We start from the raw sequence: 14,778 nt of genomic DNA on the forward strand, positions 1-14,778 counted from the left end.
GTAGTCACATGCTCAGTTGACCAACTTTGCAGTCTTCTTCGTGCAATCTCACCTCTGACAAGCAAATTCTTGCAGTATTTCAGAGTGATGTCGCTAATCGCCATTTTGTAAACCAAAACTTTTCACGGTGAACGGTGACACCGACGAATATTTTCACTAGACAAATCGGACTAGTACTGCAACATTTCTACTAGTCCGCGCAAATTTTCACTAGCCATTGGATAGCGGACTATCGCTAAGATCGAACCCTGATATTATTGTAAAATTTTATTTGAGGTTGAAAACTGAAGGCTAGCCTAGTATTTTTTCTGAAATAACTTACTATATTCAAATAATTTATGTTGATGGCAGTAGAAGAAACAAAGAAGCTAGTTTTATTGCGTTAGTTGCCATGGTTGCAATCAAAGAGCTTTGTTTCATCACAGGTGTTGTTAGGGTTAGAGGTAAATTAGGATTCAGGTTAAAGTTAGAGTTAAATTTAGGGTTGAAGTTAAGGATTTTCTAGCTGCCCACGACTTCAAAATTTGCTAAATTTCAAGTTTTGTCTTCATCAGCTTTGAAATTTTCTGAAATTAAGGCAGAGATCCTTATTTGGCAATACTAGTGGCATGAACTTAGCCACATCCTAGGATAAAAGGTGGCTGTTTTTCCATAATTATGCTCAAACATAACACTGTACTTTAGGGTGGCCCTTAAAAATCATTTTTCTGACATTTACTGCTCCTAACCCTTAAAAAGTTTCATCCTTACAAAAAATGAGGTCTTGTAAAAAAATTTTAAGTTTGAAGATAATTTAGAGGGTGCACAAGACCCCTCAAGTTCCGCATCCCCTTAAAATGCAAAATTTGGATATCTCGAAAACCGCTTGAGCTAGAGATGTGCTTTTGGTGTCTAAAGATGCAGAAGACAAGATTTTCTATATGCTTTCTGAACATTGAATATGCCCATCTTGAGTAGAAAAGCAGTAATTTTGAAAAAGCTACTTTTTAGGGGTTTTGCGTGTAAGATTCATAGTTAAACAATAGTGCAGACCAAAAACCACAATTTTACAATTTACCTTTCTAACCTGTTAAATTGTGATGTTACAAGTAAACAAATATAATAGAACATTGCAAACATGTGTTGTAGGGTAGTAGGGTGGTCCTTACACAAATAACAAGGTCGGGTAAGGTGGTCCTTACGAGAAAATGCATGTAAATTCTGAGATTCGGGAATTTGTTTTTGAAAAAGGCTACAAAAGCACTTCTTGTAATCAAAAATAGGAAAACAATGCGCAATAAACTATATGATACAAAGCATAAGCTTAGCATTATGACAAATTATTGGGCTTTATCAGAATATCAGTCACTGACGGCAAAATTAACTAGCTTTTCGCATTGCCTTGGCATAAAAATCACGTATTTTTTCTGTTTGCATTGTTAATTGTTTGCCAACACATGCTTGTCAGCTAAAGTGGCTTTATTGCAGTTTGGAAATCGTTTTCGAAGGTCTGCAACCACCTGCATCAGATACTGAACCTGTTCTTCATTGTGAGTGAGGATGCGGTTATTATTCCTCTATGAGCGTGGTCATCTGTGACAGTTAGAGTGTCTACTATGTTTGATGCCTCACAGTCACCATCACAGATTGCCCAGGTTTCTGGATCCTGTTCCATAAACTCAGTTGATATGTCCAGTTTTTTGAACAGTGACAATGACCTCTTAATGACCTGGTCAGACAACTCCAGTCGATCAGTCATTGCAGAATTGATTGTCCGTCGTTAAGGGGCATCCTCAGTTTCTTCCCGCTCTTGTATTGTTTTAACCATGAGTCTTTAGGTTTGGGCCGATACAGAACGATCAAAACAGGCAAGGGCAGCTAGTTCTTCAGACAGATACTATAGGTGGGAGGAAAACGTGGATAATACAGCATTCGACACTGCAGTGTTAATGCTGGAATATGTTTTAAAAGACTTCAAAAGATTTAGATCGTTATTCGGGGCCGCGGCAGGAGTTTCTATCTATGCCTTAAGGTACAATTTTGTAGCTAAAATACACATCTGCAAGAGCCCATTCCTTTCTCTTTCTGCAAGTTTAAACTGGTCATAAAACATTCAAACTTTTAATGAGTACAAAATCTTCGACATCCATCTAGCATGATGCATTGGGCCAGGAATTATAAATGAACACCTCTCGGAGGAATAGCTCCCATAAAAATTAATGAGAGCTCTATAAATTCTCTGTTATCATCATCATCACGTAAATCTTTTCTTTCCTTCAAAGATTTTTCAGCCAAAGCTATTATAGATCCACATCGATGACTGTCTCAGCTATTTCTTTGTTTTCAGCTATTGTGGTAAACCTCGTCTTGCCTATAAACTCCCAGCGTGTTTAAAATCTTTTAAATACCAGAACATCTGGTGAAGCAGTGCTTCCCATGATTGTGGTAAAAGCTGTTTGTACTAGCAGCTCATGAATATGATGGCAGCATGCTAGATACAATAGATCTTTTTGCAGCTCTTGTTCAATGAGGACACATGAGCCAAGCTTTCGCCCTGTGTTGGAAGCAGTAGTGTCAAATGATAATGCAATCACTTGTTCTATTAGGCCCCATTCATTGAGAGCTTCTTCTCAGCTTTTGCTTGTTTTGATCTCGTTCCGTTTGGCTATTTTGCTACTTGCAACAGCTGAGAAACCCCATTACCAGTTACAATAATCGGCAAGCGGTCGACATGCTGTTTGGTTGTTAAGTCTCTGAGAAGCTTTCCATCCCAGTTGACAACCGCAGGAACATTAGCTCGGAACTCAGCTTTAAGTTTTGCATGAATTTTATGAAGTTTTACATTAGCTCGGAACTCAGCTAGACTTAGGGACATGAAAACAGTACTTACAGGTTGTTAAAGGTTATGAACATTGTGTATCTGATGCCCAGGTTGCTGGATTTCTAGTCACTTTAAACAATGCTATTTGTTTACTTGTAACATCACAATTTAACAGGTTAGAAAGGTAAATTGTAAAATTGTGGTTTTTGGTCTGCACTATTGTTTAACTATGAATCATACACACAAAACCACTAAAAAGTAGTTTTTTCAAAATTACTGCTTTTCTACTCAAGATGGGCATATTCAATGTTCAGAAAGCATATAGAAAACCTTGTCTTCTGCATCTTTAGACACCAAAAGCACATCTCTAACTCAAGCGGTTTTCAAGATATCCAAATTTTGCATTTTTAGGGGGATGCGGAACTTGAGGGGCCTTGTGCACCCTCTAAATTATCTTCAAATTTAAAAATTTTTTGCAAGACCTCATTTTTTGTAAGGATGAAACTTTTTAAGGGTTAGGAGCAGTAAATTTCAGAAAAATGATTTTTAAGGGCCACCCTACTGTACTTGTATTTGCATTCGGCTGATCAAAAGAAATTGCCTCATTGTGGCCAAAACTCAAACCTATCCCAACAGAAAGCCTACTACAAAATTTAATTTTCAAATTGGTTTGTCACCATAGCTACAAACTATGCTTATGTGTTGCACAGCCACTATCAATGTTTATTGTTCAGATAATGTTTGAGTGCATTATATAACAACTGTTGTTATCTTACGTTGTGAAAGCATGGCTCAAAGATATTTCATTCCCCAAAAAAACCTGTCTGAGGTAAGTACTTTTTCACATGCTATTCTAATATGTTATAATTTACTAGCTTGTTTAAATTCTATGGTGGTTTACGTCACACTCTAGCAAGTTTTTTTTTATTTAAAGTTATCTCATTAAATAAAATATTATGCAAGATATTGATTTAGCTCCTTTTCGTAATAAGGAGCTAGACGGGTAAGAAATACATTTGTCTAATAAATTTTCAAACTTTGTAATTCTGTTGATTTTATTCATTTTGAATTTGCAGCAGGCCATGTGCACCTTATTTTATAATGTTTAATTATTTTTATTAGCAGAAAAATCCAACTACAAACGAAACAACAAAGGATCCAGAAAAAAATGATAAACAAGTATGTTTTATTTCTCTGGTTAATTGTTTTACTATTATTGTTGTTCTCTGTAGTAGCAAATTTATGGCCAGAATTTCCTGTGGCACTTGCTTTGTTGTTGAAATTTGTCAAGTTCTGAACACTATACTTCAACTGTACGTCTGTGCATTGCAGAAAGGGTGAGTCACATTTACTCTATGGCTTTTCAAGGGTGTTGGAGTTGGTAGGTGTTAGACACTCTGCATCCAGTAGCAGGTCCAGGGGGGCGCTTAGTCGCATGCCCCCTATTAACAAACAAAAACCATGCAATTTTTTCCCATTTGCTTTTTCCCTTTTTTTCCCACTTCCTTAGCTCGCTTATTCTTTATTTTAACCTGTGGCATTGGGCCTTTAACAAAGTGAAGATTGGATGTGAAGTGTGAGATGTTTGACTGGCACCACTTGTGAATAAGCCTAATAATGGCTTTCATATAGCTTTTGTTTCTTTCAGAGTTTCAGAGTTATTGATGCATAAAAAAAGGTCAGAATTAAAAGTTTCTCAAAGTATAGGCATATCAATCATACTTTTGAAAGCCAATTGTAGACAGATTTTGATTGTTTAAAATAAACCTTATATATGCATTAAAAGGGACAATTGACATTTCCTTTGTAAACGCATATACTGAAGGACTGAAGAATTGTTGGATATGCTAGAGATGAGAGAGACCATAGACCAACTGGCAAGGGCAAATGGAGTAAGATGGTATGGACATGTGATAAGGAGGGAGGAAGGAAGTTTTCTTAGAAAGGCACTAGATCTAAAGGTGGATGGGAAGAGGAAACGCGGTCGTCCAAGAAGAACGTGGAAACAATAAGTGAAGGATGAATTTAAAAAAGTCGGACTGAAGGAGGAAGATGCAAGGGACAGGGTGAAATGGAGAAAAGGGATTAAAACAATTGCTGCACGGAAACAATCGGCCACCCCCACTAGTGGGGAACAAACCGACGATGGATTATGATGATGATGAAAACCAAATAAGCTTCAATGAAAATTGCAATGACAAAACGAATGTAAATGAAATTAATAACATTTTTAAAACTGTTTGAACAAAGACATCATTGAAGTGCTTAAATCATTCCTTATTAGATTTGAACTTAGAAGTAAGTCTTCTTTAAAATGTCTTGAACCACATTAATTAACACACGAAATACCTTTTAACTTTGCATTTTTCACCCCAAGAGTGGCAATTTTTTTGCCTAGGGATTAAGACAATTGCTGCGCGGAAACAATCGGCCACCCCCACTAGTGGGGAACAAACCGACAATGGATTATGATGATGATATAGCTATATACTGACTAAATAATCTGTTTTCATTTAAGGATAAAAATTTTAGAATTACGTTTATAAATAATGAGCACTATAAATGCAACTATTCAAGAATAGTTTATAGCGGGGAAGACCGCCAGTGAAATATGCAAAGTTTTGAAGGCTCGTGTTAGCAGGTGTGGGGCTTAAAGGCTCTAAAATGCTTGAACGAGACATGTTCGACCCTTCCAAAGGTACAAAGCACTCTAAAACGCAGCATAAGAACTCCAAAATTAATCATAAACACCTGGAAAAAATTCAGAAGAAACCCCGAGAGAAGCATTTGAAAACTGGCATCAGAGGCTGGAGCGAGTTATGGAACCATGCAAAATGTCTTAAAACATGATCTGCAACTATCACCACACATTTACACCGGAATGGCCCGTTTCGGTGAGTCCGATCCATTAATGGGGGATTTTTTCAAGTTTTTTTTTTAATTATTGAGTACCGTAGCCTAATTATCATTGCCGTTTCAAGGTTAGGAGTTTGGGGTTAGGGTTAGAGGTTAGGAACTCACCGAATCGGACTCACCGAATAGTAGCAGACCCCATTTACACGCAAGAAAGCAAAAGTTCAGTTGCTCTCACAAGCTGCAAAAACCAAAAGATTAGAGAGAGGAAAACTTCTTTTGAAGAAACTTGGTGATGGCACGCAGCCACCAGTTTTTGGACAGACGAAAAGTTATTCACTGTCCAGGCTGTGCGTAATCGTCAGAATGATCGTATTTATGCAAAAAATAAAGAAGATATTCCACTGAATGAAAGCTGATGTTCCGGAGACAGAAACCAGCCTCTGTGATGGTTTGGTGTGGGGTAATAAACTCCCCTCTTCTTCATTGAAGAGGGAGTAAAAGTTCATCAACATGTTTATTTGAAAATGTTAAAAGAGAAATTGATTCCCTGGATCAATGCAACATTTGAAGAAGACGGAATAACTCTTCAACAAGACGGGGCTACGTCCCACACAGCGAATCTTGTCCAGGACTGGTGTAAGGAAAATATGACAGGGTTTTAGCCAAAGGAAATATGGCTTCCATCTTCTCCTGATTTAACTCAATTTACTTCGCAATGTGGAGTAGCCTACCTTGGAAAGTGAAGCCTGTTCTTCAAATCATTCAAGCGTTACAGCTCTGAAGGCAAAATTGCACACTTATTGGGAAATAATATCATCAGACACCATACGTGCCTCATCGGTACACGACAAGTGGGCGATACCCACTTGGGCGGGACCAGGTGGGCGACGAGTCAAGTGGGCGACGAGCCAAGTGTTTGGTCTAGGCAAAAGGAGGATATATCGAAAAATAAGAGTACATTTTGTTTATTTATACTTTTCTTTGTATTTTTCTGTATATATATGTGTAAAGTTTTTCCTGTTTGGATGTATTGTTATTTCAATAAATATTTGTCTATGCTTGGTTTGATCACCCTGTACAGTGTACAATCAAATATGTACAATGGTACTCACACTAGTTTAGCATAGTAGCCTACTGTGCGAGTGTACTACTGTACGTGCATTAGGGTGGGTCGATTTTCACACAAAACAGTCAGATTGTCGCATAAATTGGTAGTTAGGTGAGGCTTACCATACTAAATAAAGTGTTAAAATTTCAATGTGATGGTGTACTCCTAACCACTTACCTCAGATGGTATGGAAAAATACAATTTTCTACTTTACGGTAAATTATATTCAATAGGTAGGCTACAGTGAAAACGAAACACAATTGAAATTTAAGGAGTTAAAACCACACCTGGATGTTAAACTAAACAACACAGTCTTTTTTTGATTCAAATATAGTCTGCTGCTTCCTTACATCTAAGATAGAATGAATCATAGAGTTCCTTTCCGACAGTTTTGAGGCTGACCTCTGCGACTACACGAATTATTCTTTCAACGGCTTGAGTCTGGTGTGTATGACGATTTTACTGGGACTGACTTTATTGCATCCCAAAGTTTATCTTTACTTTTAGTTCTTAGATGATAATAATGGTGTTTCAGTAACGTCAATCTGTGTCCAGTCGATCATATCAATATTATCCATTGCATTAAAATTAAGTTGATCAGCAAGGCGATGGAATCTTCGTATTATTGTAGATAAAAGTTTTCGTGCTTTCAGAATTCGCCTAACAGTAACCTCACAAATGGCTGGTCTATTAGCATGAAACATGGCATATAGCAAGTTTTCGGAGTGAGCTGCATAACAATTTTGCTTGAACGATTTGTCGATGACAGACTGCACTTCTACTGGCTCAAGTCCACGACTGAGTTGTATCATAAAGAAAAGTACTGCTGGAGCATCGCTGATGTCTGTGGCCATCTTATTGGCAAACCAAACAGGCCCATATACAGTTGCAATGAATCGTGTTAATGTCTTAACAGCTTCTGATGGAATGGTTTGACTAACATAACAGCGGCACATTCGTTTTGCTCCGGTGAATGATTATATTTCCCAGGATCTCTGTGTAAGAGTGTTTTAGAGCATTCCCCGGAACTGATTGCATGGCAGATTTCCAAAAGGTACATCTGGTCTGTGCTTAAATCCATTGAATTGTCCAATTTTGGCAAATGGGGAGTTTCAATTTTATCAAACAATGCGATCTCCAAGACTATAAGGTTTGACCGCAGAATATCGCCAATTTCACCAATGAATGTTTTTGGGCCAGATGCCTTTACAAATAGATACTGCAATGGTAACTCATTGATGGGCAGCATAGGCCAACATATTATATTCCACTGAACTTCATAATGGATACGATCTTCTATTCTAGCAATTACTCCATTACTATTCCCAGTGTTCACTGCTGTCCTGTCATAACCTGTTATTCGAATTCCATCCATGTTCATATTCTCGTCGATCGACGATCATACATTTTAAAATATCAACTGAACGACCACTTGGTGTTGTGACATGAGAGATGTAGATGTCACCAGGTCATGTCAGTAAAACGTAATGGTATTCTTTTATTTTTCTCCTGTGGTGGTAGTCATCAAAGGCATATGATTCATCCTTTCTCCCATCGAAATTGAGTGATATAAAATTATTGACGACATGTTGGGTTGGTTTCAATCCAGTACGCCTTTTGACTCGGCTATGTCTCACTTTCCGTGGGTCAATTTTCCTAACACATCCTGCAAAGTAGCAGTGGCAATAGCAGCAAATGTTTCGTCAGAAACCATCTTTCGATCAGCTTCTCTTGCAACACGAGGGATTGGGATGATATTGTAGGCACTACTTGTTGAGACACTCTCCATGAAACTCGGATCATTATCCGATGAATAAGATAAAGAGTTAGTATGTTTCTCGGCAGCCGATTTGTAGCAAGAATTGACAGCGATAGACACGTGTTTCGCCCATGAGGCTGGGCTCATCAGTATCGCACCGTATTCTGCCACAAATTTATTCGACCACCGCTTTACCAGTCAGTTTAACTCTTATCTTTGTGGAAACAAAGAAAGAGCCAACAAAACCAGCAGGCGCCAGGGCAGAGGACATTGTGAAGAAAGGGGCGTTCTTCCCGGCTATCAGCACAAGGCTGAGCACTCACTAGTACAGCGAGCAGCTGCGATTCGCCAACCATAACGGTGTAGCTTCCACGCTAGCCATTCAGACCATCCAATCAACAATATGTTTCTCGGCAGCCGATTTGTAGCAAGAATTGACAGCGATAGACACGTGTTTGTTGGCTCTTTCTTTGTTTCCACAAAGATAAGAGTTAAACTGACTGGTAAAGCGGTGGTCGAATAAATTTGTGGCAGAATACGGTGCGATACTGATGAGCCCAGCCTCATGGGCGAAACACGTGTCTATCGCTGTCAATTCTTGCTACAAATCGGCTGCCGAGAAACATATTGTTGATTGGATGGTCTGAATGGCTAGCGTGGAAGCTACACCGTTATGGTTGGCGAATCGCAGCTGCTCGCTGTACTAGTGAGTGCTCAGCCTTGTGCTGATAGCCGGGAAGAACGCCCCTTTCTTCACAATGTCCTCTGCCCTGGCGCCTGCTGGTTTTGTTGGCTCTTTCTTTGTTTCCACAAAGATAAGAGTTAAACTGACTGGTAAAGCGGTGGTCGAATAAATTTGTGGCAGAATACGGTGCGATACTGATGAGCCCAGCCTCATGGGCGAAACACGTGTCTATCGCTGTCAATTCTTGCTACAAATCGGCTGCCGAGAAACATATTGTTGATTGGATGGTCTGAATGGCTAGCGTGGAAGCTACACCGTTATGGTTGGCGAATCGCAGCTGCTCGCTGTACTAGTGAGTGCACAGCCTTGTGCTGATAGCCGGGAAGAACGCCCCTTTCTTCACAATAAAGAGTTAGTTTAACAAAGTTTTTTGTGGCGTGTTAAACCGTACAACTATTAGAATTTCGCTCACTGGGAAGGATTGCCGGATAGGGCAAAAAAATGAAGTAAAATGATAAAAAATTTCGTAACTTTTCACCCAATCTGGCAACCCTGTTATAGGAACAGAGGGTCATTGGGGTAATGGGTTGCTGTGCACAAAACGATTTTTAACTTTGAGGAAATGTTTAGAAGGTAAAGTTGCACCGGTGTTCAAATTTATATGATAAATGGAGAAGTCGACCCACCCTAACGTGCATAATATATTTAGAATTAACCGGTTTGTCTTCAACCGTCAGTCTCAATCTTCTTGTGTAAAATGCAGCTTTACCAAGAAATTATAGTTAGTCCAAAAGTTTTTTTTTTAACAGCTCTGAATAATGTATGCTAGGCATAGGCGCCTAAGCCGTGGGGGCCTGGCCCCCACGCATATTTCTGCGTGGGGGCAACATTTTATGCTGTATTGATACATAAAACAATAGATGAACTAGCGATCGGCAGCAGGAAAACATTTTTGAATGCAAACCGCAACAGCTTCGCAATAAATAATCACTAGAACGAGTAGCGATGCTACAATCCCACACCAGACAACAAAATCGGCCATTTTTACATTGATTTAACGTCTGCAGACGTTGATTTTGATTAATTTATGATTATGATTAATTTTGTAAATATGATTAATTTTGCTGCCTGGGACATAGCAAAAATCTACCATTTCGTGTCGATTCAATGTCATCAGATGTTGAATGCACCCAAAAAAAAAAAAAAACATAATTTGCTACGTAGACGGAGCGTGCGTTTAGCTTTATGAGCTTGCAAACAGACTTGATGTCGCTTTCGAAAGTCGAAACCTCTGCACTGCAGTGAATTGCGTGGTGTCCAGTGAATCGCTCGCTGTGAAAATGAACTTGAAGTCTCGGCCCGAGGTAACCACTAACCAACGCAACAAGGGCTGGTACAAACCGCATTGCGCACACGCCGCATAATCAACGCAGTAACGGACTCACGCAAACTGAATGACGCACACACGACCGTTGCCATAGAAACCCGATCAAAGGCGGAGTATGCGCAGTTGCGCATCTTTTGTTTCATCTGCAACTCGAAAACGGGCGTTTTACAGCGGTCAGTCATAAGTTGCGATATTGTAGTGAAAAGGGAGCAATGTCAAGTCGAAAACTTAATCAAACGTCTCTCCGTAACTATTTTTCAAGGGCTGCTTACGGATGTCAGCAACTTTTAAATGTATTCAAGGTGACGTGATGTTGAATTGATGTAAACATGAATGATTTTACTTTCCACAGGTATATTTTCAAGCGTATGATCAAGTTAGTATTTGCATTCCATTTTCAAAACATTGTCATTCCATTTACAGTGTACCTTTTAGTAAACCTTTTCGTCTCTTATTTCATGCTAATAAATCTAGTTCGTTGCTAAACTTTATGTTGTGCTTAGCTTAAAGAGTCGCAGTCCATCAACCGCTACCTAACGCAGACGCATGTCATGTGTTTGCTTAACCGAAGTGGTCGAGTTTTGTTTATAATAATTAACGGCAGATCGAACGTAGCGATAACTCCGAGTGTGGCAATAAAAGCAATCCTTGTGTGACGGCATAATTACGTCATCCATCTGCCTGACATTTGCTGAATTTACGTTGCTGCTGATGAAACACGCTTTCGCCCCCACGGCCAAAAAAATAGTTAGGCGCCTATGATGCTAGGTCTATTTGCAGTATTCAATGTCACTGTACCATTTATTTTATAGGTTGACCCATATGAAGGACCTGCTCCTATTCCAGAAAATCGAAAGCGAATTTATAAGCGAGGCAAAAAAATTGCCACTCTTGGGGTGAAAAATGCAAAGTTAAAAGGTATTTCGTGTGTTAATTAATGTGGTTCAAGACATTTTAAAGAAGACTTACTTCTAAGTTCAAATCTAATAAGGAATGATTTAAGCACTTCAATGATGTCTTTGTTCAAACAGTTTTAAAAATGTTATTAATTTCATTTACATTCGTTTTGTCATTGCAATTTTCATTGAAGATTATTTGGTTTTCATCATCATCATAATCCATCGTCGGTTTGTTCCCCACTAGTGGGGGTGGCCGATTGTTTCCGTGCAGCAATTGTTTTAATCCCTTTTCTCCATTTCACCCTGTCCCTTGCATCTTCCTCCTTCAGTCCGACTTTTTTAAATTCATCCTTCACTTGTTGTTTCCACGTTCTTCTTGGACGACCGCGTTTCCTCTTCCCATCCACCTTTAGATCTAGTGCCTTTCTAAGAAAACTTCCTTCCTCCCTCCTTATCACATGTCCATACCATCTTACTCCATTTGCCCTTGCCAGTTGGTCTATGGTCTCTCTCATCTCTAGCATATCCAACAATCCTTTAGTCCTTTTTTCCCTTCTCGTTTTCACCCCACACATTGCTCTCACCATTGACCTTTCCGTTCTTCTCAGGATTGCCAGTTCACTCTCTCTCCATACCCATGTCTCGCTACCATATAGCATTGCAGGTCGCACACAGCTCCGATATACTTTTCCTTTCATCTTTAGTGAAAATTTTCTGCCATGCAACATTTTCCCACATTCCCTGAACTTTGCCCAGCCCAGTTTTGGGTTTATGAAATCTTAACAAGTTGAATGTTTATTTTAATGTGTTAGTGGTTAATTCTACGCAAGTTTTAAAGTGTGGGACTTGGGTATCTCAAAGTTGTCTGTCTTGAATATATTTTAATTTAGCTTTCATAAACAATATAAAGAAAATTGTAAGGTTGATTTCTGTCACAAGCAATAAACTACCCACACAGCAAAATCTGTAATTTTTACATTGATTCAACGTCTGCAGGCGTTGAATCAATGTAAAAATGGCTGAAATTGCTGTCTGGGTAGTAGTTTTCTTCAGGAATATATAGTTGTTTGTGTGCACACACTACACAGGTAATGTTTATTGTTATGGCTGAAATGTGTGCAGGTTATTTGGCATCCGTTGAAAGAAATGAAGACAAGGCTGCCAATCAAGCCACAAGATACGAGTTGTTATTAACAGAGGACGCTGGGTAGGTAATTTTGTTGTAAAGTATGGCAAGTTCAGAGTATTCGTGAAGCTTACATTTCTCTACATGCTTTTGAAATACTATAAAATAACAGCAAAGTCCTCACTTGAATGAAACAAGTCAACACGTTTGATTTTTCATCGCCCTTGCTCCATTCAAAGGGTGGTTTAATTGATTTTTCTCTACAATGAAAAGTGGCAGACCAGACAGTCATTTGACAGAACTCTCACAACCAGTTGTTTGAAACTCACGGTTTTGTTATTTTACCTGTATCAGCTGCTCAAGTCTTTACTTTAGTTACACAGGAATCTGCCAACAGTAAATGCTGAAATTGAATTCTCTGTTCAAAGATAAATGTTTTTATAATGAGTTCTGTTTTGTAAATTGTTGAGCGTAACACTGTTTCCTCGCAAGTGTTTTTATGCTCTCAACAAGATGAAAAAGTTTTATAAACCAGATATTTGAGGTATGTGTGAAGAAATAATGCGTGTTTTTTTACAAACATATAAGGCAGTAACATACGTATAATCTCTTTTAACATTGTAAATTGTCTTTTCTGCTACATTCTAAATAAAACTTATGCATCATAAAAAACTTCAAAGCAAGAATAATGGCAAATGTTTGGTCAAAATTAAGTCAAAAGAAATTGTTTATGTCAAAATAAACACGTCCAAACTTTCATACCTGTCGGTTATTAGTTTCATAGAGACCGAAAGCGGGGAAAAGTCATGGAAAATAAAGCAGCATGAGATAGCTGATGCTGCAGACGTAGCAAGTGCCAACAAACTTTTTGAATTAAAACTTGACCAATTTGGACCTTATAGAATCGACTACACGAGAAATGGAAGGTGAGGTATTTCTTTGATTATAATAACAGTTGATTTATTCAAACAATGTTTACTATAAGATTTGGCAGCTTGTCACGGCGTGGAGGCTTGTGCAGGTGTCTACGTTTGAGATATATGATATTGTATTGTATATATATGATATATGATATTGTATATGATATTATGATATTGTATGATATATTATGATTTATGATACCCCAGAACAAGGGCCACGTTCAAAGTCGGTGCCTGAACGGCACAACGCCCTCCCGGGCACACATCTCTCCATGGAAATAAATTAGTTGTCATCTTTTGTTTTTTTCCCATACTTCTATGTTAATGGTTTTCTATTCACCTTTAAGAATGTTTGGTAATTTGAATCAAAAATGTTGATATGCGTTGTGAGGATAACAATATGATTTTGGCCTGTGGTCTTTCTTTAGTGAAATACAATTTTCAAATACTTGTTTGTAGTGGATGCATTCCATGGCTAGTGGTTGAAGAGTTGAATTGGATAGAAAGCCACACTTTGTGTCCACCTTCATATTATTTAGTGTTTGACTGTGGCCCCGTCACATGCTTTGAGCGGGCGTTGAGCCGACGTGCTTTCAATGAACAATCAGGTGCTTTCTTCTAAGTCCGCGTATCTGACCACTTCCCACTGAATTTAAGCAAACTGGTGTAATGTTAAAACTTGAAGGTTTAGACCATAACGAACGATACAACATTTTAGGTCATCATGGATGGGAGTTATAAATTAAAGTTTTTTTGGTTGGTTTAACAATAAAACAGTTGTTTATCTCCCCATGCAAGATTTTTAAATTGTATTGTTGAGGAAATGCACGTTTCAAGTCTGTGCTGACACTGTCTGCTTTGTATTATAAGCTATAGTAGCGCCTGCAAACAACGTATTTTATATCTGTGATTGCCTACGCCCTACAGTTCTCTATTGAAACACACATTGCTGTTAAGTTACAATTTTAAAACAGGCATTTGCTGATTGGTGGACGTCGAGGTCACGTGGCAGCTTTTGATTGGGTCACAAAGCGGCTGACGTGCGAAATGAACGTCATGGAATCCACTACTGACGTTAAGTAGGTTGTTTTATACTTCGTTATGGAATTTCTTGAAAAACATCGAAGTTACTATACGTTCCTCATATACTGTGTTACACGTCGTGGCAGATATTTCATACTGTTCTTGATAATTTCGAATTTCTCGATAGAAAAACAGAGCTACTCCATCGTATTTAA

The 14,778-nt window shown here is 38.5% G+C and overlaps 1 protein-coding gene across 2 annotated transcripts in view; it reads left to right on the forward strand.

Moving 5' to 3' along the window:
* The first annotated feature begins 3,509 nt into the window (after nt 1–3,509).
* LOC145765386 (WD repeat-containing protein 46-like) overlaps nt 3,510–14,778 on the forward strand; it is a 42,183-nt gene continuing 30,914 nt past the window's right edge. Inside the window, exons 1-6 of one of the 2 annotated variants that reach the window (XM_082577202.1) lie at nt 3,510–3,629; nt 3,923–3,979; nt 11,408–11,513; nt 12,617–12,701; nt 13,397–13,546; nt 14,515–14,619. In XM_082577202.1, the coding sequence (XP_082433328.1) occupies nt 3,588–3,629; nt 3,923–3,979; nt 11,408–11,513; nt 12,617–12,701; nt 13,397–13,546; nt 14,515–14,619 (545 nt within the window). In that variant the 5' untranslated portion in view covers nt 3,510–3,587. The remainder of the gene's footprint in view (nt 3,630–3,922; nt 3,980–11,407; nt 11,514–12,616; nt 12,702–13,396; nt 13,547–14,514; nt 14,620–14,778) is intronic. The other variant, XM_082577203.1, reaches the window with a different exon arrangement.

Source organism: Aplidium turbinatum, chromosome 2 (genome assembly GCF_918807975.1).
Source record: "Aplidium turbinatum chromosome 2, kaAplTurb1.1, whole genome shotgun sequence".
Taxonomy (NCBI): Eukaryota; Metazoa; Chordata; class Ascidiacea; order Aplousobranchia; family Polyclinidae; genus Aplidium; species Aplidium turbinatum.